Below are 25,136 nucleotides of genomic sequence, written 5' to 3' on the forward strand. Positions count from 1 at the left end.
TCCAGTGACGCGCGGGCCAGCCTGCGCCCGCGGCGCTTTGGCGATGGCCCCTCCCGCGCTAGCCCGGCCAGTTAGCTGCGCGCTGCGCCTCCTGTGCGACGGCCCCTGGGCGGTGGCGCGTGCGGGCGCGGCCTTGGCGCGCCCCCTGGCGGCCCGGCGGGGCGCTGCGGGCGCGGCGCTGACCCGGAGGCGGCGGCGGCGGTGCCCGGATGGAGGCACGTCATTGTCCCCCGCCGGGCGGCTGGGCTGTGTGCGGCGGCGGCGGCGGCGGCGGCGGCCGAGGGGGATGGAGCGAGCGCCGAGCCGGGTCAGGTAAGCTCCCGCCTCCTTCCTGCCCGCCGCTGGCCGGCGTGGGGCCCGCGGAGCGCCCCGCTCGCCTCGGCCGCAGCTGGCCTGGCCGCCCCTCTGCCGGCGCGGCCCTCCGGGGGCTGGCGCGGCCCCTCGCCCGCCGCCCCCTCCGCAGCGGCGGGCCGCCCGGGACCCCGCCGCGCCGGTGGCAGTGCCGCCACCGCCGGGCGGGCCAGGCCGCTGGGGAGGGGGCGGTGGCCGCGACGCCCGGGCTCCCAGAGCCCCGGGCTGCGCGGGGAGGCCGGACCCCCCTGGTTGCCATGGACACTGCCCTCCCACCCCCACCCGGCCCAGCCCGCCCCCCTCGGCCCGGGGGCTGGGCCCGGCTGGCGGCTCCGGGGCGGCCAGGCCCGCATGGGTTTGCCCGGGGTGGGCGTGTGCCGGCCGCCGACCGCTGAGCCGCCCGGAGTCCCCGGGCCGCCCGCCGCCCCCCGCGTGGCTGCCACCTCCCGCCCCCGAGCGCCCCTCGGAGCCCCGGGCTCGCCTCCCCACCCCCACTGCGCCCCCCAAAGAGACAAACTTTCCCACCCGGGCGTCCCGCCGGCCCGCCCTCCGCGCCGGTCCGTCCTCGCGGGGCCGTCCACCTGGCTAGTCCACCGGGTGTCCGAGTTCCCCACGCCTGCCGCCGGGCGGAGCGGGCACCCTCGGGAGGAGAGGAGGGGCCGGCCGGCCCGGCGTCGCGTCCCCCAAAGCGCTTGTGCCCTGGTCCTGTTCTTTATCTTCGGGGCAGGAAGACCCAACTTACCTGGGGCGGGGGCGGGGGCGGGGTGGGGGGGAGAGGGCGGTCAGTTTCAGATGTTTGAGATGAAGATTTGATGGGACAGCAGTTTTACCATCTAGGACTTTAACCTCGCTATAATGAATGCAATTGAGATTACTTTTGTGGAATAGCTCTTATATTACGGGAGGCCTTAGGGCTTACTTGTTTATGGGAAAACACGTTGGTTATTTAAAGTAAATACACTCAAATAACAGTAAAACTGGTTGAAAAACTAGTTAGCCTCTGAAACAGCAGTATTTTAGGTTCTCGTACGTTTTAGTGGAGTCTCAAATTTTAACTTGTGCATTTGAAACATAATTCTCCTCTTCTGACTGTATTATTCATTCAAAGTGCATCGGTGTTGTGAATAATCGGTTTCACTTATTAGTATTTAGGGTCAGTTTCACTTTCTTTTCTGTATCATTGAATTAAGTCTACAGAGTTTTTTTTGTAAAAGTTTAAAGCGAATTGATTTGTTTACTTACAAATAAGTAAAATCCAGGTTGTCTTTTTAAAGCTTGTGAGTTTTCAAATGGAAATGCAACAAGAATGTGGATTACATTGTTTATTAAGAAGCACAGGTATAACAGTTTCTTTTTGCATGTATTGATATCTTTACCACAATGTATGTGGAGTGCCATAATGTTCAAATAGCCATATGCTTATTCTTTTAAAAATGAAAAAGAATAATGTATTCTAGCATTTGGTCACCACAAGGGAGAAATACCATATACGGGACAGCAATTTTAAGACTTTCAAGTAAAACATTGTACTTAAAGCAGGTACACTTAATGGAAACAATTGAGAAGTCACTTTGTCTCATTCCTCCACACACATCCAACCTTGATTTTTGTACTCAGTTTTTTTCAAACATGCTTTTGTAACTTTTTGTTTGTCTATCATCAGGAGGTGTTGAGAGAAATTTAAACTTTTCATCGAAGTAGTTGCTTAAAAGTCCTGAGATTTATTTCAGTAATGTTTAGAAGCTTTACTGAGAGTAAAGAACATGTGACATCTGAATCCTGAGCCCTACGCAACATTGTTTGGCTTCCAGAAAGGTTTTCTCCATAGCAGATGGAGTTTAGTTTAATACCTGATGGTTTCAGGGTAAGAAGTCGTTGGCTGAATATACATCTGAAGGAGAATAGATGTTTTTGGTTTTCCCAAATTATAGTGCTATATGGTTATCAATGACTGCGTTGTACGTTTTCCTTGGTTTTTTTTTTCTTAATTTAAGAGTTGTGTGACCCCCCCCCCCGCACCGCGACCCCCCCAAAGGCAACTGGAGCAAGTAAAATGGTTTTATTTGGTCATTTGTTAATGATTGTCCTGAAGGGATGTTTATCCCAGAAAATCAAGGTTTTTGCTATTTAAATTACTGTAAATAAGGCTGGCTTAACCTTCACTGTTTGGCTTTCTTTTTCCTTTTCCTCCTTCTCTACTTCTTTTTCCCTTGTTGTCTTACTCTTGCCTCCACACTGTTTTGTAATTTCTTTTGACTGTCAGATGAGGAAAGTATAAACTTTATTTGGATAATATGGCTCAGGCTTTCTTTCTGAATAAAGGTCCTGTGTTTTACCTAGATTGACTTAAAATTTCAGTTCAGTTTTTCTTTTTGTTAAGATCTAATTAACATCTTCTTCTCTATTTCTACATAGGATTCCAGAAATATTTAAGTTTGTACTTTTTTGGGGGGTGATAATCTTAATTTAAATCTTTAATTTAAAATCACAACAAAATTGAGGCTTTTAAAAAAACCTTATTGTGAGTAGACAGTGCATCATAACATTTGTTGAAGTGTCACATACATGGGTAATTATTTTACTGTGTTGAATATTTTTTAAAACAAGTTTTAAAGGCTATTCCTACTTCAGAAATTTAAGGATTAAATGAGATACTTTATATAAAACAGTCAGCGAAAATTGGTGCTAGGAGCAAACACTGGTTACGTCCTGTCTTCACAACTCATTCATTTGTTCAACACGTGTGTGGAGAGCTTTCCTTGTGCCAGGTCAGGGCATGTAAACAAGAACATGATGGAGAGCTGCAGGCAGGACGGCTGTGGAGTCCATGCCCGAGTGCTACGGTGGAAATCAGCCTGAGGGTGCCCAGGGCGCCGCCAGAGCTTCCAGGAGGGGTTCTCAGACTGTCTTGGGGGAGGGGACTATCAAGGAAAGTGTCCCAGAGAAAATGAATTCTAAACGGAGAAGGGGGGGTGGGTGTTCACTGGCTGGAGGTGGAAGGGTGGAGATTTCGGGAAGGAAGAACAGCATGTGCAGAGCCCGGAGAGAGAAGGCGGGACAGGACCACGGGGCGCGGAGAGGCTCCTAGGGCGGGCGGGCGGTGTCCAGAGTCCAGGTGTCGGGATGCTGGGCCGGAGGCAGTCGGGGCACGCCTGTAAGATCATCTGCAGAGCAGTGGCCTGCCAGATTTGGTTGCTGCTGGGCAATATGGGAAACATTCCTAAAGTGCTGTGTTGTGGAGTTTGGTAGAGCCCGAAGGGACCCCAGCTGGGAATTTTGGGCTTGGGACCTTTTCCCAGTTGTGACTAGTTTGGGTAATAGTTGCTCCATTTCGTAGACCCAGTGGATTCTGTCCAGTCTCTTGTAGGTCATTATGAAAATTAAGTAAGTTAGTGTGTGTTCAGTGAGTAACGCAATGCCTAGCACATAGAAAGTGCTCAGTTAGTGGTGGCCCTAAGATTTTAATAGGGTTCAGAGAGAAAATTATAATTAAGTACTTTTATAACATGTATTTGTGTTACAGTTTGATGTCAGTAATGCCTTATGGACTTCATTTTAAAAAATCATATATGCGAAATAAATGAGCCTCTTCAAAATGTGTTTCAAAAGGGAGACTTCCTATATTTAAAAAAAAAATGATATATTTCAAACAGTGTCATTTTGGACTTTAAGCTTCAAATTAAAGCTAGATTTTCTTTTCATGTAGTTGAGACTTTTCCTTGAGGAATTATATATGAATTGAAAATTGAGCCAAATGTGTTAGTGCATTTCACATTCTAGGTTTAAGCAAGGGAGAGAAAAAATATAGGTACTTGGTGAATGTATAGAGTTGAAAATTGAGGTACCTGATTATAAAACGAAATATCAGATTTTCAGAGGGCATGAAATAGAATGACAAGATCTAATCAAATACTTCATTGAAGATTTTATAATTAAAAATTGTTGGCATGTTCAGATTAGCACAACAGTAAATATCCCAAGGAAATTATTACAAAGTTAAAAAATAGTGTTGCTTTTGTATTGGGGTGATTTGTTGGAAAATTAGCCTAGCCGTTTTTAATTGTTTTCAAAGATCTAATGGTAGAATAAGTAGATTACTTTTCTTACCTTATGAAACAAATGTATGCTTTTCTCATCTTTTACAGAGGTGAACAATGACCATAGTTGACAAAGCTTCTGAATCTTCAGACCCATCAACCTATCAGAACCAGCCTGGCAGTTCTGAGGCAGTCTCACCTGGAGACATGGATGCAGGTTCTGCCAGCTGGGGTGCTGTGTCTTCGTTAAATGATGTTTCAAATCACACGCTTTCTTTAGGACCAGTACCTGGTGCTGTAGTTTATTCAAGTTCATCTGTACCTGAAAAATCAAAACCATCACCACAAAAGGATCAAGGTACTACTTTCTAAAAGAATCACTACAAGAAACTCCTGTATAAATGCTGTCAGTGGGTTGGTAGTTTCAGAGAGGGGCTTATTTTGCAAGATACACTGCCACCTGAATGGCCAGCAGAGTTACGTTATTTGACAGGCTTCATTTTCCTCTGCTGCTTGTTCATGATTAACATATGTATCATAACAAGGTAAGATTATTTTTAGTTACTATGAATTTATTTGTAGTTGAATTCCTAATTTTTTGAAGGATAAACTTTGTCTTGGTGAGACTTGAGATGGGCAAGCATTTCATTAACTTGTCAGTTAACTATAGTGCCCTAAGTAAATGTCTACCTTTTAAAAATTTAAAGATTTTTTTTAAAGATGTTTTTAAAAATGGTTGCCTTTTGACAAATGAGCTCCACCCAACTTTGTTTTTGTTTTTTGTTTGTTTAGTTTTTGCCAGTTAAAATCGTCTGTAGAAATAAAGCTCTTTGAAAGCGAGCAGATCATGTAAATGTTACATTATGTATAAAGCCAGGTTAATGTGGTTATATTTGTTAAAACCCATCCTGATAAGTAAGACATTGACACTTTAGTTGGTACTCCTGAGACTTTCGGATTTGGAAGCTTTGAAACCTTAAGAGATTAGTTCCTACTCAGAACATTGTTTGGTTTAGAATAATTTGGCTCTTACGTTGTTTTGAGTCTTCCTAGTGCGTGTGATATTGTGATGTGGAGGTGGGTGGTATGATTTGCTGAAGGTGTTTTGGGTGAGGGGACATTTACATCACAAATCAAACAACGTAACTGAATGTTATACAGAGAGGTTTAAAGACCTTTATAAGCAGGGCATTCCCACGGGACATCCTCTCACAGACTCCAGCCTCCTGTCACCTTGCTGGGGCTCCTCTCTCTTCCTCAAGATTTAGTTTGTATCACCCCACCTGGCCCTTTTGGGGGCCTTGTCACGCTCTTTGAACATCCATTTCTCCTTTCCTGATTTTGCTCTCCCTTCTTCACGAAGCTGAAGCCTGCCTTTTTGCATGCTTAAACACTCAATATTGCTATTAAAAGAGAGAACCATCTATTGGGCATCTCAATCTTTGGTAGTACTGAGGAACTGGCAAACTTTTGAAAAAACAGTCTTGCTATGGATGATTTTTGACCTTTCCTAAATAAATAGTTTTTGAGCCTCACCTGAGTATCATTAGCAATCTGTTTCTAAGTTTTAAAAATAGATAAGAAATTTTTAGACCATGTAGACTATACTTATGAGTATGTATAGTGATGCCTAACAGCCTGTTTCCCTGCTGGTAAATTTGGGATGACATCACTACCAACCTTTAGAATTGAGAGTATCTGACAGCTAGTGAGGACTGAGTAGGTGAGATGATGGTGAGGATGACGTGCTGGTGAGGGTACAGAATACGAGCATCCGTAGCAAATATTACAGGGAATCGACTTTCCTGCACTTTTATTGTGTTGTAGTTTATTTATTTTTAAAACTATTTTAATGAAAAATTTTAAGTAGGTGCAGAAGAGAGAATAATTGTAATGAAGTCTCAGCCCCTCAGCCAGCTTTGATGTTTATCAGCTCCTGGCCAATTATACCTGCACCCAGTTACTCCTCTCCCCACTCCCCATCATTTTAAAGCAAATCCAGGACTTTATACTTCATCTATAAATAGTTCAGTGTGTATATTTAAAGAATTCATGTCTGAAAATTAAAAGCTTTTTATATTAAAAATCCAGTCAATGTGCAGATTTCCCAGGTTGTCGTATAATTTTTTTTAACAGTTGGCTGTTGAAATCAACCTCCAAACAAGGTCTATGCTTTGCATTTGGTGAATGTCTTTTAAGTTTTTTTTTAATCTGTTAAATGCTGCCCCCCCCCTTTTTTTGTCCTTGCAATTTGTTTATCAAAGAAACCAAATCATATAGAGTTTCCCACATTCTGGGCTGTTTCTTTTAAAATGTCCCTTTCTCCCCTGTGTTTCTGGTTAGCTGGTCATAAGAATCTTGATCAGATTCAGGTTGGATGTGTTGCTATTTATTCAGCTTCGGAAGTATACAAAGCTTTCTTTTTAAATATTTGTTTATTTTTCTAGCCCTAGGTGATGGCATTGCTCCTCCACAAAAAGTTCTTTTCCCATCTGAGAAGATTTGTCTTAAGTGGCAGCAAACTCATAGAGTAGGAGCTGGGCTCCAGAATTTGGGCAATACCTGTTTTGCCAACGCAGCGCTGCAGTGTTTAACTTACACGCCACCTCTCGCCAACTACATGCTATCACACGAACACTCCAAGACATGTAAGTGTTCTGTATTATGTTATGTGTGTAGTGTTATGGTATGCTAACCTACTTTCATTTTTTTTCTCTGAAATGAAAGTGAAGATTTAAGCCAAGAATTTGATTATCACTAAGGAGTTGGTTTCTTCTTTTAGAAATCATGGAGGAAGACTCTTAAAGATTTACATTCAGATCGCATAAAAAACATTTTGCACGTAATTTGACCTGTAGAATTATTTTAAAAGAAACATATTTTATCAGCATTTGGCACTTCTGAAGCCCCTGCTGGCTTTCTACGCTTGCTAAAAAATGTGACATAAATGTCTACTGCCAACAGCTTAGGACAAGCAGGGTTAAGAATCCCACTTCTCCTGGCATCCATCCCGTGTTGAACGCTTGATTCATTTACAGGCTTTAAGCATTAGCGGAGAGGAGCCTCTTGTCACTGCTCCTCACCTCCTGGAAATTCATGCAGGACTCTCCCTTTAGTGTGTGAGAGCTCGGTTTTCAACCCAGAGGGCAGGAGGTTAGTTAACACATGTTATGTCTTTAATTAGGTGAGAGCCAACTCAGTGGTCAACTAGTGAAATTCAGAATTTAGAACATATCCGTTTTTTGAGGTTTTGACCTTCTGCATATAGAATTGTACATACTCTTCACCCTTTATAAATGAAATCTCCCTGTTCTTTGATCTACCTTAATGTGTGTGTGTGTATGTTAGGGTGCTAGTCCTTCATTATTAGGGTGAAAAAAAAGCCCCTTGGTTTCTTTTTGAATAGCTCTTTACTTTTTTGTTTTTTTTGCGGCTTGTGGGATCTTAGTTCCCCCACCAGGGATTTATTTATTTATTTATTTATTTGGCTGTGCCGGGTCTTCGTTGCAGCACGCGGGATCTTTGATCTTCATTGCGGTGTGCGGGATCTTTAGTTGCAGCATGCGAACTCTTAGTTGCAGCATGCATGTGGGATCTAGTTCCCTGACCTGGGATCAAACCCGGGCCCCCTGCATTGGGAGCGTGGAGCTTAGCCACTGGACCACCAGGGAAGTCCCCTGACCGGGGATTGAACCTGGGCCCTCGTCAGTGAAGGTGCTGAGTCCTAACCACTGGACCACCAGGGAATTCCCGAATAGTTTTTTACTTAATGGAGAATTTAGACTCACTCTTTTAAAACTTTTTTCCCCCAAAGAGCAAAATAATGGTTTTAAAGGATTTGGAAAGTACAGAAAATTGTAAGGTAACCAAAAGAAAATCACCTAGAATCTCACCATCAAGAGGTGTTTGTTATGCCAGGGTTTCAAATTACAGAAGGAAGATTCTGTTTGCCCTCATTTTCTTCTTTTTTAAGTCCATAATTCATTCCCCACAGACAGCTTTCCTGTCACTTTCGCGCTTAATGAAAGTAGGATGTGGATGAAAACCCAGCACTGGCACCTGGACAGAGAGAGAGAGGATGGAGACAAAAATGCAGATGCTCGGGGTGTCCAGAATTACGTGCCTATCTTTTATAGGCCATTGGTAGTTTTCTCTTTCTCTCTGTTTTCTCAGCTTTATTGAGGTGTTGTTGATAAACAATAAATTGCACGTTTAAAATACAGAATTTGATGCATTTTGACATTTGTGTATACCCATGAAACGATCACCACAGTCTACATCATGGACATATTCATCACCCCCCTAAAGAGTCTCAGTGCTCCTTTGAAATCAGTCCCTCCCACCCTTTCCTGTCCCTCATCCCCTCCACCCCAGGCAACCGCTGATATGCTTTCTGTTTACTACAGATTAGTTTGTATTTTCTAGAATGTCTTGTATGTGGAATTACACGGTATATATTTTTATATTGCCTGACTTCTTTCACTCAGCACAATTATCTCAGCATTATTCCATGTTGTCGCACGTATCAATAGTTAATTTTTATTGCTGAGTAGTATTCCATTGTATGGATAGATGTACCACAGTTTGGTTCTCCATTCACCTATTGATGGACATTTGGGTGGTTTCCCATTTTGGGCCATCACAAATTAAGCTACTATGAGGACTTCCCTGGTGGCACAGTGGTTAAGAATCCACCTGCCAATGCAGGGGACACCAGTTCAATCCCTGGTCTGGGAAGATCCCACATACCACGGAACAGCTAAGCCTGTGCGTCACAACTGCTGAGTCTGCGCTCTAGAGTCCATGAGCCACAACTACTGAGCCCACGTGCTGCAACTGCCGAAGCCCACGTGCCTAGATAGAGCCCGTGCTCCGCAACAAGAGAAGCCACCACAATGAGAAGCCCGTGCACCGCAACGATGAGTAGCCCCCGCTCGCCGCAACTAGAGAAAGCCTGCACGCAGCAACGAAGGCCCAACGCAGCCAAAAAAACAAAACAAAACAAAACAAATTAAGCTACCTTGAAGTCTGTGTAAGGACATGTTTTCATTTCTTGTGGGTAAATATCTAGGAGAGGAATGGCTTGGTCCTGTAGTATGTGTGCGCTTAACTTTAAGTTACTTCCAAACTGTCTCCCAAAGGGATTGTGATATTTTACATTCCCACCAGCAGTGAATGAAACTTCCATTTGCTCCCTATCTCCCCTAATACTTGGCATGGTCAGTCTTTCCAATTTTAGACACTCTAATAGGTGTGTAGTATAATAGTGTCTTACTGTGGTTTTAATTTGCATTTCCATAATGAATAATGATGTTGAACATCTCTCCATATGGTTCTTTGCCATCTGTGTATTTGCTTTGCTCAAGCGCCTGCTCATATCTTTTGCCTGATTTAAAATTGGGTAGTTTTCTTATCGTTGAGTTTTGAGAGTTCTTTACGTATTCTGGATAGAAGCCCTTTATCAGATATGTAATTTGCAAATGTTTCCCAATCTGGAGAAAATAGTCTCCTCACACTGTCTTTCAAAGAGCATGCTTTTAGTTTTGAAGAATACTACTTCATTATTTTTCCATTTTTATCATCTGTGCTTTAGGTGTTGCATTTAAGAAATCTGCCTAACCAGAGGTTGCAAAGATTTTCCCTTTATTTTTTTAGCAGTTTTATACTTTATTTTTTATATTTAGGTCAGTGATACATTTTGAGTTAATTTTTATTTGTGGTGTGAAGAATGGATTAAAGTTCATGTTTTTCAATATGGATATCCAGTTGTTCCAGCACTATTTGTTCAAAAGATAGCCCTTTCTCTACTGAATTATTTTTGTACCTTTGTCAAAAATCAATTGATCATATACATATGGATCTATTTCTGGACTCTGTTTTGTTACACTGATCCACTATCTGTCTTGACACCATAACACAGTGCCTTGTTACTATATATTTAAAAGTTTTGAAGTCAGGTAACTTTTCCAACTTTGTTCTCCTTTTTCAAAGTTGTTTTGGCCATTCTTGGTCCTTTGCATTTCCAAATGAATTTTGAAATCAGTTTGTCAATTTCTACAAAAAAGCTTCCTGAGATTTTGATTAGGATTGTGTTGAATCTGTAAATCAGTTTGGGACGAATGACATCCAAACAGTATTGTCTTCTGACCCACAAACTAGGTATTTATTTAGGTTATCTTCAGTTTTTCTTAGCTGTGTTGCATAGTTTTCAGTATACAAGTACAATGTGTACATTTCTTAATCCGATTTATCCCTAAGTATTTCATGTTTTTGAAAGCTATTATAAATGGTAATATTTTTTGAATTTCGATTTTTGATTGTTTATTGCTAGAATATAGAAATGCAGTTGAACTTTGTTTATTGATCTTGTATCCTAAAACTTTGCTAAGCTCCTTAATTCTAGTAGTTGTTGTTTTTTTTTTAATACAGTTACTTGATTGATTGCCCTTGTGATTACTTAGAGGCATGTTTTTAGTTGCGAGATGATTGGGGATTTTCCGGAAATTGTCCTGTTACTGATTACTACTTTAATTCCATTGTGGTCAGAGAAGATACTTTTATTGTTTGAATCCTTTGAAACTTGAGACTTGTTTTATGCACCAGAACATGGTCTAGCTTGTTAAATATTCCACGTGTACTTAATAAGGATGTGTATTCTGCTGTGTTGGTTGGAGTTTCTATAAATGCTGATTATGTTTAGTTACTTGATATTGTTGTTGAGGTTGTCTTTTATGTCCTTTTACTGCTTTTCTGTCTACTTGTTCTATCAAATTTTGAGAGAGGTATGTTGAAATAAAATAAATTTTTGAATTTGTTTCTTCATTCTGTTCTGTCAGTTTTGCTTCATGTATTGTGAAACTCTGTCACTTAAGGTTATTATGACCTCTTGGTGAACTGACCTATTTATAACTTATGAAATGACCCTCTTTATCCCAAATAATGTGCTTTACTCTGAAATCTGCTTTGTCTGAAATAGAGCCACTCCAGTTTTCTTATTAATGTTAACATGGTATATCTTTTTCCATCTTTTAACTTTTAACCTGTTTATGTTTATATTTAAAGTGGATTTCTTGTAAACAGTCTATAGTTTGTTCTTGTTTTTTAATCCACTCTTACAGTCTCTGCCTTTTAAAATATAAATCATTTATATTTAATGAGAGTATTGATACGATTGGTTTTACATTTACCATCTTGCTATTTGTTTTCTAATTGTCCTGTATTCTTTGTTCCCTTTTTCATCGTTTTCTGCCTTCTTTTGGAATGAGTAATTTTATATTTCCTCTCCTTTATTGGCATATTTTCTCTAACTTTGTTTTCTCTTTTTAGTGGTTGCTTTAGGGTTTAGCATACATTTTTAACTTACCATAGCTTACATTGAGATACTGTTCCATTTCTTGTGTAGTATAAGGACTTTATGACAATATACTTTCATGGTCTCTCTCTAGGCATTTGTGCTATTGTTGTCAAACATTTTATTTTTACTTAATTTGTATCCACATAATATATTGTATTATTTTGCTTTAAATAAAATTTAAAAGTTTTATTTTAGGTAGTTTGTTAAGGTTTCTTTACCAGTCTTTTATATTTACTTACTCTTTTATCATTTCCACTGCTTTTAATTCCTTTGTGTAGATCCAGGCATCCATCTGGTATTTTTTCATAAGCCTGGAGGAATTCCCTTAACTTTTCTTGCTGATGACAAACTCTGCTTTTGTTTGTTTGTTTGTTTTTTTAATAAATTTATTTATTTATTTATTTTTGGCTGCGTTCGGTCTTCATTGCTGTGTGCGGACTTTAGTTGCGGCGAGCAGGGGCTACTCTTCATTGCGGTGCATGGGCTTCTCATTGTGGTGGCCTCTCTTGTTGCAGAGCATGGGCTCTAGGCGCATGGGCTTCAGTAGTTGTGGCATGCAGGCTCAGTAGTTGTGGCTCGCGGGCTCTAGAGCGCAGGCTCAGTAGTTGTGGCACCCGGGCTTAGTTGCTCCACGGCATGTGGGATCTTCCCGGACCAGGGATCGAACCCGTGTCCCCTGCATTGGCAGGCGGATTCTTAACCACTGTGCCACCAGGGAAGCCCCCAAACTCTGTTTTTTGGTTTTTGTTTTATTTATTTGTTTGTTTTTTATTCTTGGTCTGAAATATCTTTATTTTGCCTTTTTTGAAGCTAAACTTTATTTTGAGGTAATTTTAGATTTACTTGCAGTTGTAGGAAATCACACAGAGGCATCCTATGTACACTTACCCAGTTTCCCCCAGTGGTGACACTGTAGTTCAATCTCACAGCCAGGATATTGATATCGATACAGTCAAGGTACAGAACATTTCCATCACTAAGGATCATGTTTCCCTTTTATAGCCAAGCCCACTTCCCTCGTGCCCCCACCTCCTCCTTAATCCCTGGCAACTACTAGTTATCACTTCTATTATTTTATCATTTCAAGAATGTTACATATATTGAATTATATAGTAGGCATTGGCTTTTTCACTCAGCATAATCTCTGGATATTCATTCACTTTGTTGTGTATATTAATAATTTGTTCCTTTTTATTGCTGACTAGTATTCCATGGTATGGATGGACCACAATTTGTTTAACCACTCATCCATTAAAGGACATCTGGGTTGTATCCAGTTTCTGGATATTATGAATAGAGCTGCTGTAAACATTAGTGTGTAGAGCATATGTGTGAACACAAGTCTTTATTTCCCTGGAATAAATGCCCAGAACTACAGTTGCTGGGTCATAAGGTAGTTGCATGTTTAGTTTTGTAAGAAATTGCCAAATAGTTTTCCAGAGTGGCTGACCAGTGTACATTTCCACCAGCAGTGTACTGAGTTCCAGTTGCTCTGCATCGTTGCCAGCATTTGGTGTTTCACTATTTTTCATTTTAGCCATATGGTAATGATGAGTATAATGATATCTCATTGTACTTTTAATTTGCATTTCCCTAATGCCTAAAGGTCTTGAACTTCTCTCCATGTGTTTATTTACCATCAGTATATATCCTCTTTGGAAAATATCTCTTTGTGTCTTTTGTTCATTTTCTGTTGCGTTCTTTGTTTTTTATATTGTTGTTTTCTTCTTTATATATTCTAGATATTAGGTCTTTTTCGGATGTATATTTCCAACATTTCCTGCCAGTTTGAAGCTTGTCTTTTCATCCCCTTAACAGGGTCTTTCACAGAGCAAAAGTTTTAAATTTTGGTGAAGTCCAATTTTTCCTTTTATGGATTGTGCTTTTGCTGTCAAGTATAAGATCTCTTTGCATAGCCCTTAGATCCTAAAGATTTTCTCCTATTTTTTTTTCCTACAAGTTTTATAGTTTTACATTTAGGTATGTGATCCATTTTACGTTAATTTTTGTATAGCATGAGGTTTAGTTTTTCTGTCTGTGGATGTCCAGTTGCTCTAGCACCATTTGTTTAAAAGGCTATCTTTCCTTCATTGAATTGCTTTTGCACTTTTGTAAAAATTCACTTGAGTGTATTTGTGTGGGTCTATCTCTGGGTCCCCTATTCTGTTCTGTTAAAGTATGTATCTGTCCCACAACACGGTTGGTCTTTGTTATTGTAGCTATGTAATATATCTTGATATCAGGTAGAGTGAGTCCATCCACTTATTCTTTTTCAAAATTGTTTTTTTCTATTCTGGTTCCTTTGTCTTTCCATATAAATTACAGAATAATCTTGTCTATATGTACAAAAAAATCTTGTTGGGATTTTGATAGAAATTTTGTTAAACCTGTATCTCAGTTTGGGGAAAATTGACGTCTTTACTATGCTGACATTTCCAGTCTGTGGATATGGTATGTCTCTGCATTTACTTAGGTCTTCTTTACTTTGTTTCGTCAGTGTTGTGTAGTTATCAGCATGTTTTGTTTTGTTAGATATACACCTAATCCTTTTATTTTTTGAGGAATTATAAGCATCATTATATTTTTAATTTTGGTGTTCACATTTTTATTGCTGGTATATAAAAATACATTTGATTTTTGTATATTGACCTTACTGACTTCACTTAATATTTCTAGGCTTTGTTTTTTTTGGGGAGTCCTTGTATTTTTCTATGTAGAGAATCATGTCATATGCAGATAGGGACATTTTTACTTACTCCTTACTGATCTGTATCCTTTTTTCCCTTTTCTTGCCTTATTTCACTGGCTAGAACTTCTAGCAATATGTTGAATAAGAGTGATCAGAGCTGACATCCTTGCCTCATTTCTGATCTTGGGGGAAAAGCATTCAGTTTGATGTTAGCTGTAGGTTTTTGGTATATCCTTTTTATCAAGTCAAGGAAGTTCCCCTCTATTTCTTTTTTTTTTTTTTTCTCTCTTCTATTTCTGTTTTACCGATTCCCGCTTTTTATCTTGAATGAGTGTTGATTTTTGTCAATAGCTTTTTCTGTGTCAAATTGATATGATCATGTGAATTTCTTCTTCAGCTTATTAATATAGTGGATTATACTGGTAGATTTTCCAATACTGAGTCATCTTTATATCTCTGGAATAAACTCCGTTTGGTCATGATGTTTATTTTTATATTTTGCTGAATTTTTGTTAAGGATTTTTACATGTGTTCATGAGATATGTCGGTCTGTAATCTTCTGTTTTTGTACCACCTTTGTTTGGTTTTGGTATCAGGGTAATACTAGCTTTATAAAATGAATTTGGGATATGTTAACTCCTGTTTTTTGAAAGAGATTGTGTAGAATTGATGTAAATTCTTATTTAGTGTAGAATCCATCAGTGAAACTATCTTGGCCTGGAGATTTTCTTTTTTGGGAGTTTTGCAAAATAAATAAATAAAATTGCAAATTTAATTTCCTTAATAAGTATAGGGCTATTCCAATTATTTTATATTGGGTGGGTTGTGGTAGTTCACTTCTTTTGAGGAATTGGTCCATTTTTCCAAAGTTGTCAAATTTATGTGTGTGAAGTTATTTATAATATTCCTTTGTTATCCTTTTGATGTCTGCAGGGTTGATATCCTTGTTTTTGCTTCTGATATTGGTATTACTGTAAATTTCCCTTTCAACACTGCTTTAGCTGTGTCCCCAGACTTTTTTTTAAAAATAAATTTATTTATTTATTTATTTATTTTTGGCTGCGTTGGGTCTTCGTTGCTGCGCATGGACTTTCTCTAGTTGTGGTGAGTGGGGGCTACTCTTTGTTGCGGTGTGCGGACTTCTCATTGCAGTGGCTTGTGTTTTTTGCGGATCACAGGCTCTAGGCACGCGGGCTTCAGTAGTTGTAGCATGCGGGCTCCGTAGTTGTGGCTCATGGGCTCTAGAGCACAAGCTCAGTAGTTGTGATGCACAGGCTTAGTTGCTCCGCAGCATGTGGGATCTTCCCGGACCAAGGCTCAAACCCATGTCCCCTGTATTGGCAGGCGGAGTCTTAACCGCTGCGCCACCAGGGAAGTCCCTGTGTCTCCAAACTTTTGATATGTTGTCTTTTTATCTTCATTCAGTTCAATATATTTTTTAGTTTCCCTTGAGACTTACCCTTTGAACCATGGGTTATTTAGAAGTGTGTTACTTAGTTTCCAGGTATTTATAGACTTTCTTGTTATCTCTCTCTCACTGATTTCTAGTATTTTCCATTGTGGTCAGAGAACACACTTACTATGATTTCAGTTGTCTTATTTTTTGAGGTTTGTTTGTGGCCCAGGATATAGTCTATCTTGGTATATGTGCTGTGAGCACTTGAAACAAATGTGTTGTTGGGTGGAGTGTTCTATAAATGTTGATCAGATCTCATTGGCTGTTGGTGTTGTTGACTTCTTCTGTATCCTTGCTGATTTTCTGTTGAATTGTTCAATCAATTGTTGACAGAAGGATGTTGAGGTTTCCAGCTCTAATTGTGGATTTCTGTATGTCCGTTTTCAGTCCTATCAGAGTTCAATTCATGTATTTTGCAGCTTTGTTGTTTGGTACAAACACATTTGAGATTGCTTTGTCTTTTTGATGGACTGATCCTTTATATAATCTCCCTTTCTCTGATAGTTTTCTTTGCTCTGAAGTCTACTTTATCTGCTATTAATATAACCATTCCTACTTTCTTTGGGTTAATGTTTGCATGACATGTTTTTCCATCATTTTTCTTTCAGCCTGCTTGTATCATTCCATTTGAAGTGAGTTTCTTATAGGCAACATATAGTTGAATCATGTTTTAAAATCTGCTTTGTTAATTTAAGTCTTTTAATTGGTGTAATGTTTATTGATATTTAAGGTGGTTGTTGATATATTAGGACTTAAGTTTGCCATTTTGTTTTTGTTTTCTGTTCTGTTTTTCATTTCTGTTTTCTTATCTCTGCCTTCCTGTGGGTTATTTGAATATTTAAAAATTTGTGTTTTTTTATGTTTTTGAGTGTATCTCTTTATACAGTGTTTTTAGAGGTTGCTCTAGGTTTGCATTATTTATACATAACTTTTCACAGTCTACTGATGTTGTCATTTTACCAATTCATGGGAAGTGTAGAAACTTTACCTTCTATCTCCTGTATTCTTCCCTAGTTATCATGTAATTAAATACTTCCTCACATACATTTGGAACCACATCAGACAGTGTTATAATTTTTATTTCAACTATCACATAATTTAGAAAACTCAAAGAGGAGGAAAGCCTATTGTATTTGTCTGTATTTTTGATTACCATGTTTTTTTCTTCCTTCTTGATGTTCCAGGGTTCCTTTTTTAAAAAAATTATTTCCTTTTTGTTTAGAGAACTTCCTTAAGTCATTCTTTTAGGGTAAGTCTACTGACAACAAATTCTCCTTGTTTTGCTTCATCTGAGAATGTCTTAATTTCACCTTGATTCCTGAAGGACATTTTCACTGGGTATAGGATTCCGGGTTGACGGTCCTTTTCTTTCAGCAGTTGAAAATTATTCTGCTACTTCCTTTGTCCTCCATAGTTTTTGATGTGAAATCCATTGCCATTCAAATAGTTTTTCTCTTATAGGTAAGGTGCTGTTTTTTTTCACTACTTCCAAGATTTTTTCGATGTCTTTAGTTTTCATAAGTTTAATTATGATGTGTCTTGGCATAAATATCTTTGTTCTTTTTCCTGTTTGGTGTTTGCTGTGCTTCTTGAATCTATAGAATGATATCTTTTGCCAAATTTGGGAAAATTTCAGCCTTCATTTCTTATAATACTTTCGACCCAGCCTTCTCTCTCCTCTCCTTCTGGGATTCTGATAACGTGGGTTTAGATATTTTGTTAACGTCCTGAAGGTCCCTGAGGCTCTGTTCATTTTTCTTTCCCAGTCTGTTCTTTCTGTATTGTTCAGAGTAGGTAATTTCTGTTGTTCTGTGTTCATGTTTACTGATTCTTTCCTCTGTCAGTTCCATTCTTCTACTTAGCTCATCCACTGAGCTGCTTATTTCAGTTATTGTGTTTTTCATTTCTAAAATTTCCATTTGGTTCTTTATATCTTCTATTTGTTGAGTTTTTCTATATTGTTTTATTTGTTTCTAGTATGTTCATAACTACCTGTTGAGGCATTTTTATCATGGCTGCTTTAAAACTTCTGTTAAATAATTCTAACATATCTACTATCTTACTGTTGGCATCTATTCATTCATTGTCTTTTTTCGCTGAATGAGAAATTCTTGGTTCTTAGTATGATGAGTGATGTTCAGTTGAAACCTGGACATTTTTGTGTTACGTTATAAGGTATTGGATCTTATCTAATATGTGTTTTAGCTGGCTTTCTCTGACACCATTCTGGCAAAGGAAGAAATATTAGGTGGAGATAGAGGTCCACGTTCCCCACTCAGTCTGTTGACACCCAAGGTGGGGTTTGGGGCTCCATGTTCTTCCTGGGCAGGGGTAGGAGTTTCTGCTCCCCACATGATGTCCACTGACACAGCAGTGGCTTTTTACCACTGGGTGATAGTGAAAGTCCTGATTCTGACACTACCCACTGGGGAGTTCGAGGGTTGATTCTTTCTTTCTTTTCTCTCTCTCTTTCTTCCTTTCTTTCTTTCTCTCGCTCTCTCTCTCGAGGTATAATTGATTTACAATATGATATGTTACAGGTGTACAGTATAGTGATTCACAATTTTTAAAGGTTATGCTCCATTTATGATTATTATAAAATACTGGCTATATTCCCTGTGTTGTATACTATATCCTTTTAGCTTATTTTATACATAATAGTTTGTACTTCTTAATCCCCTACTCCTATCATTCCCCTCCCCCTTCTCTACCCCACTGGTAACCACCAATTTGTTCTCTGCATCTGTGAATCTGTTACTTTTTTGTTATATTCACTAGTTTGTTGTATTTTTTAGATTTCATGTGTAAGTGTTATCATACAGCATTTGTCTTTCTCTGTTTGATTTATTTAACTTAGCATAATATGGAGGGATGCTTCTTTATTACTGGGGTTTGTGGGTGGAAGTCCAGGCTCTTCATTTGATCTTCACTGACATTGTGGGACGGGGGTGTGGTTTGTTATCACTCAGCATGGATGAAAGTTCCCATTCCTAATTTACCTTTTCTAACACTACCCCAGTGGGTAGGTTGGGATGCTTCATTAAAGCCTGGTAAGTGGAAGATTAGGCTCCTCACTTGGCCACGGGTAGGTGTGGCACCACAGTTTTTCTGTGTGTTTGACTAGGGTAAAGCAGTTTTTGTAAGTTTTCTGCCTTGCTAGGCTGCCCCTTTCCTGGTCCTTTGGCTAGAGATAGCAGGCTTTCACTGTGGCTTTGTTCCCTCCATTTGTTGGTGTTTCCAGGTCGGTGGCTTCTTCAGCTCCAAGTCTGGAATATATGAAGCACAAAGAAATCCCAGGGAACTCACTGCCATGTCATTCCTTGGGTTCTGAAATGGCTAGCTTGTCTTTTTCTCTCTACCTTTCACAACTTTCTTATGTTTGCTTCACATACAATGTCCAGGATTTTTTGTTGTACTTAGTGGGAGGAGTAGGGAAAAGTACTGCTAATCTGTCTTCTGAGAAGTGGAAGGTCTCATCTTTGGTTTTGAAAGATGTTTTCATGGGGTATGGAATTCTCTGTTGACATTTTTCTTTTAATACTTGACAGATGTTACTCCACTGTCTTCTGTCTTGCATTGTTTCTGACAAGAAGTCTGTTGTCAGTTTTACCTTTGTTCCTGTATACATGTTTTATTTCTAACTGCTTTAAAATTTTTCTTTTTATCACTGTTTTTTGTAGACTTTTGTTTGGGGTTTGTTGAGGTTGTTAGATCTGTAAATTTACTGTTTCAGATTTGTATACCTTTCAGTCATTTAAAAAACTTTCTATTATAATTAACATAAAGTTAATTTCTTTAGTGTACAGTCCTATTAATTTTTGGGGGGTCAGTTTTACGAATTTTAATACAGGTATAGGTTCATGTAAACCACCACCTCAGTCAGAATACACAACTGTTTCGTCACTCTAAAAAAACTTCCTTGTGCTATCCCTTTGTATACAATCATTATTTCTTAAAATATTTGTTCTGTCTCTTCACCTTCAGACTCCAATTACATGTACATTAGGGACAACTTGAAGTCGTCCCACAGGTCACTGATATGCTTATTTTTTGTTATTTTGAGAGGTTTTTTTTTTTTTTTTGAGGTTTGTGTGTGTTTCATTACAGATAACTTCTGTTGCTAAGTCTTCAAGTTCACTAATCTTTTCTTCTTTTGTTTCTAATCTGTTATTAATTTCACCTGGTGTGTTTTTCATCTCAGAGATTCTACTTTTCCTCTGTAAAGTAGATTTGGCTCTATTTCCATGTCTCTCCTTAACATGCTCTTTTTTCTACCTCGAGCATAGAAATTATATATATATATATATATGTAAAATGTCTCTTTTAATGTCCTTATTTTTGAGTCTTATATCTGTGTTATTTTCAGGTCTGTTTCTGTTTATTTGCTCCTTGTTAGTGGTCATTTCTGATCTTTCCATGCCTCATCTTTGAGTATATAACTCAGTTGTACTCTTCAATTAGAATTTTATGTTGTTGGGTGCTGGATTTTCTTTTTATTCCTATAAATATTTTTGAGCTTTATTCTGGGACACAGTTATGTTAATGGGAAATAGTCTAGGACTTCCCTGGTGGTGCAGTGGTTAAGAATCCACCTGCCAATGCAGGGAACATGGGTTTGAGCCCTGGTCCAGGAAGATCCCACACTCCACGGAACAACTAAGCCTGTGCGCCACAACTAGTGGGCCTGTGCTCTAGAGCCCGCGAGCCACAACTACTGAGCCCACATGCTGCAACTACTGAAGCCCGCGTGCCTAGAGCTTGTGCTCCGCAACAAGAGAAGCCACCGCAATGAGAAGCCCGTGCACTGCAAAAAAGAGCAGTCCTCACTCGCCGCAACTGGAGAAAGCCCACGAGCAGTAATGAAGACTCAACGCAGCCAAATAAATAAATGAATAAATAAATTTTTTTTTTAAAAAAAAGGAGGGCTTCCCTGGTGGCGCAGTGGTTAAGAATCTGCCTGCCAATGCGGGGGACACGGGTTCAAGCCCTGGTCTAGGAAGATCCCACATGCCGCGGAGCAACTAAGCCCATGCGCCACAACTACTGAGCCTGCGCTCTAGAGCCTGTGAGCCACAACTACTGAAACCCATACATCTAGAGCCTGTGCTCTGCAACAAGAGAAGCCACCGCAATGAGAAGCCCGTGCACTGCAACGAAGAGTAGCCCCCGCTCGCCACAACTAGTGAAAGCCTGCGTGCAGCAACAGACACCCGACGTAGCCAAAAATAAGTAAAAATAAAATAAATAAATAAATTTTTTAAAAAGGAAATAGTCTGGACCTTTTGAGGCTTTTAAAGCTTTGTTAGGCAGGTCTGAACAGCCTTTAGTTTTAGGCAGTTTCTTGACTTCAGTGTAATTGACATTTAGGACCAGGTAATTCTTTATCGTAGGGGCTGTCCTGTGTTTATTGTAGGATGTTGAGCAGCATTTGTGGGCTCTACCCACAAGATGCCAGGAGCACCATTTAGTCATGAGCTAAGAGTGGTTTTCATTTTTTTAAAAAGTTGTTAAAAAAAAAAATGCAACAGAGACCACTGTATGTGGCCAAGAAAGTCAGAACACTTACAGAGAGATTTTGAACCCCTTGTACAGGAGACATTCCTTTACTGTTTGAGACAAATGGTAGTATAAGAAAAAAAATTCTTATTTCTTCAGTATAAACCATAGTTAAGAGCACAGGCTTTGAAATTAGAAGGGTATGATTTGAGTCCAGTTATGTGTCTGCCCCTTAATAACTATTTGACTTTGGGCAAATTTTTAACTCTCTGAGCCTCAGTTTCCTTTCTTGTAAAGTAGAGCCAGTATATACTTATCACTTAGGTTTGCTGGAGAATTAAATGAAAATGAATAAAAGTATATAACTCAATACATGACACATAGTAACTGTTATTCTTTTTTTTTTTTTTTAATATTTATTTATTTGGTTGTGCTGGGTCTTAGTTGTGGCTTGCCAGCTCCTTAGTTGCAGCTTGAAGGCTCTTTAGTTGAGGATCGAGGGCTCCTTAGTTGCAGCCTGCGGGCTCCTTAGTTGTGGCATGCAAACTCTTAGTTGTGGCATGCAAACTCTTAATTGCAGCATGCAGGTGGGATCTAGTTCCCTGACCAGGGATCAAACCCAGGGCCCCTGCATTGGGAGTGTGGAGTCTTAACCACTGCGCCACCAGGGAAGTCCTGTAACTGTTATTCTTATTTCAGGAGTGTGCCCGTTATTTATAATACCCCTTGATGTATATATAGAGTCATATTTTGCTAATTTGGAGGATTATCATCTGTTATCTTTCAGGTCATGCAGAAGGATTTTGTATGATGTGTACAATGCAAGCACATATTACCCAGGCACTCAGTAATCCTGGGGATGTTATTAAACCGATGTTTGTCATTAATGAGATGCGGCGTAAGTATCCTCTATAGTAGTTTATATTAGTATTTGTTAGCTAATTGGTCTTAATGGTCTAACTGGTAAATGATGAGCTCCTTGTGTATTACAACAAACAGTTTATTGTATATGTATATGTCTTTAATGAATAACAGGTTTTTAGTAAACTATTTACTATATAAACACATTTTGAAACCTAAAGTGAAAGATGACAATATAGTAAAGAAGGTGGTATTCAGTTTAATATATAAACACATTAAAAATTTTTTAAAACTCAATTTATTAATAAAATCATTGATAAGTTTTACAGTGTTTTTCTCAGATATTTGGATTTCTATGCTAATACTAACTCTAATATTGTCCTGCAGGTTTCTTTAGTTTTCAATTAGTTTTAATTCAGTGAATGAGTATTACACTATACATAGTGATGGGAATTACCAAAATAAAGTTAATTATACTTTTAAAGAAAATTTTATACTCATAACTTAGCAAATTTGTGGATGAATTTCACTTTTTCTATACAATTTTTAAATGACTTTAAAATTTCCTCTTGAATTGTAATGATCCTGATAGGTCGCATGAAATATTTTTATGCACTTTCTGTATGTTTTTTGCAATAAGCTTTTACATCATCTTAATTAACTGAGTTGGAATAAAAAATGCTTGCAAATAAAACAAAAACCTAACTCTTAATCTGGTATCTAGCTGGGTAATTATAGGGGTGGATAATTACACAGTGACAATTTATAATCTTTTTGCCTAAAAAGCTGCTGAAGATAAAGAGGTGTTATATTGGCCCTTGGTACTATTAACAGGCCAGAGTAGACAATGCAAAAATTTTTTAAACATTGTAGGATCCTGGCAGAATTTTAGCCAGGGGTGATTTTGTTTGTTTAATTACGTGTATATATTACACACATACACACACACACACACACACACACACACACATACGGCAGGCAGGTCTAATATTTTTAAACTTAGTCTTTAAGAGAATGTCATTGTGTGTATATACATACATCCATGAACATACACCGCCCCGCCAACTCCAAACATATATGGTTGAATAATGAAATTGTCATTTTTGTAGGTCAGAACTGGTAGAATATTGGCAATTTCATATGATTCAAGTTAATATATATTTATATATATTCATACACATTAAAATTCTATGTATATTGTTTATACTTTTGTGTTGTTTTTCATTATTATGTAGTTTTGTCTTGCGGCTGTTTAGTCAATTAGAAATAGGACCAAGATATACTCAGTGGAGAATATAGTATGTTCTCTAGGTTATTGGGATAGAATTTAGATAGGTTCACATGTTTATGTTTTACATGGATTCTCTCAGGAAGATCTAGGGCCAGATTTAAGATGCGTGCACTGACATAACATTTGGGACAAATTTTTGAAACAGTACAGCCAAAGTTGAATTTATTCAGGTATCATTTTATTGCTGAAGACATAGAGTCTCTGGGCTCTCAGAAACTCTAGCCCATGTGGACTTTTAATGGTCTAAAGGGCCTGTCCTAGCTGTTCTCAGGGGAGCTTATTAATGCTGTTTCCTCATAAAATAATTATCGGGTATTTTCTAACCAACGTATTGACATGAGATGTAACTTTGGGGGGAGTACAGCCCGGCATGTCATGTGATGATAAAGCTTTGTCTTTACTCGAACTTTATAGGCATAGCTAGGCACTTCCGCTTTGGAAGCCAAGAAGATGCCCATGAATTCCTTCAGTACACTGTTGATGCTATGCAAAAAGCATGCTTGAATGGCAGCAACAAGTGAGTACAACACAGCATCGGTCAACCCCCATTCCCACCCCCTGCCCACCTCACTGGCTCACCAGAACTCAGTCTAGCCTTTTACGATGGGTGTGCAGAGCTCTCTTTCGGCCTCAACTTTTGACTTTGCGCTGCCTCTTCCTCAAGTGATTGGCATTATTTTCAAATGGTTGAAATTTTAAAAGGTGTGCTTACTATAATAATTTGGATTTAATTACAGATGTCAGGACATGAATATTGGTCTTGACATTATTTAATTTCTGAGTATCATCATCCCTCTGCAGGTCAAAACTAACCACTTCTCCTTTCTTGTGCCAGCGTTTTCTGAGTTGATCTCTAGACTTTGAAATCTGTATCTGTTCCCTGCGTCTTTCTCACTCTGGTCAGTTACCAGTTTCTGCAGTTTCTTCTTTAAAATCTAAATGTGGGCTCAAGAGGAAGATTGGAGAAACAATTAGATAACAAGTCCTAACCCACTTGCTATTGCCTCAACACACCCAGCACGTCTCCCATTGCCTTCCCACTGCCACCAGCACTGCCTCGGCCAGGCTGTCCCTGTCTGGATGACAGTAGGCTGCAGAACAAGGGAGCACGCTCTGTGTTCCCTGCTCTCGCCGGCGAGTCCTCACGCGGTGTCACAGTCCTGCTTCAGGGCCAGATTCCTGCCTCACCCCAAACCCTCACTGTGTTCTCATGAGGCAAGGCGATTCTCTGGCTGTCACACATACTGTGCAGCTCTGCTGTTTGAATTCTCGTTCTTTTATAGATGTACCTGCTTTTAAAATCTGGTTATAGCCTCTGTCATTTTTGTAGAACTCTTCTCTCATTTTACTGTTTGACTTTTTCAGATTAGACAGACACACCCAGGCTACCACACTCGTTTGTCAGATATTTGGAGGATACCTAAGATCTAGAGGTAAACTTCTGTTTAAAGGTTGATAAGTGTGACACAGTATGTGGTTTAACAGATACAAAGGATAGGAAAGGGTTACTAATGGAAAGTGTGTCTCCCTTCCATCCCAGACTCCCATCCCCCATCCTCAAAGGCAGCCCCTGTCCCAGTTTGTGGTTACCCTTCCAGTAG

At 39.3% G+C, this 25,136-nt stretch overlaps 1 protein-coding gene across 2 annotated transcripts in view; it reads left to right on the top strand.

The window, feature by feature from the left end:
• Nucleotides 1-220: 220 nt before the first annotated feature.
• USP42 (ubiquitin specific peptidase 42) overlaps nucleotides 221-25,136 on the top strand; it is a 41,264-nt gene continuing 16,348 nt past the window's right edge. For both annotated transcript variants that reach the window (XM_061210052.1, XM_061210053.1), the window contains exons 1-6: nucleotides 221-312; nucleotides 4,497-4,746; nucleotides 6,836-7,036; nucleotides 22,171-22,281; nucleotides 23,950-24,052; nucleotides 24,901-24,968. In XM_061210052.1, coding sequence (XP_061066035.1) covers nucleotides 4,506-4,746; nucleotides 6,836-7,036; nucleotides 22,171-22,281; nucleotides 23,950-24,052; nucleotides 24,901-24,968 — 724 coding nt within the window. In that variant the 5' untranslated portion in view covers nucleotides 221-312; nucleotides 4,497-4,505. The remainder of the gene's footprint in view (nucleotides 313-4,496; nucleotides 4,747-6,835; nucleotides 7,037-22,170; nucleotides 22,282-23,949; nucleotides 24,053-24,900; nucleotides 24,969-25,136) is intronic.

Source organism: Eubalaena glacialis, chromosome 13 (genome assembly GCF_028564815.1).
Source record: "Eubalaena glacialis isolate mEubGla1 chromosome 13, mEubGla1.1.hap2.+ XY, whole genome shotgun sequence".
Taxonomy (NCBI): domain Eukaryota; kingdom Metazoa; phylum Chordata; class Mammalia; order Artiodactyla; family Balaenidae; genus Eubalaena; species Eubalaena glacialis.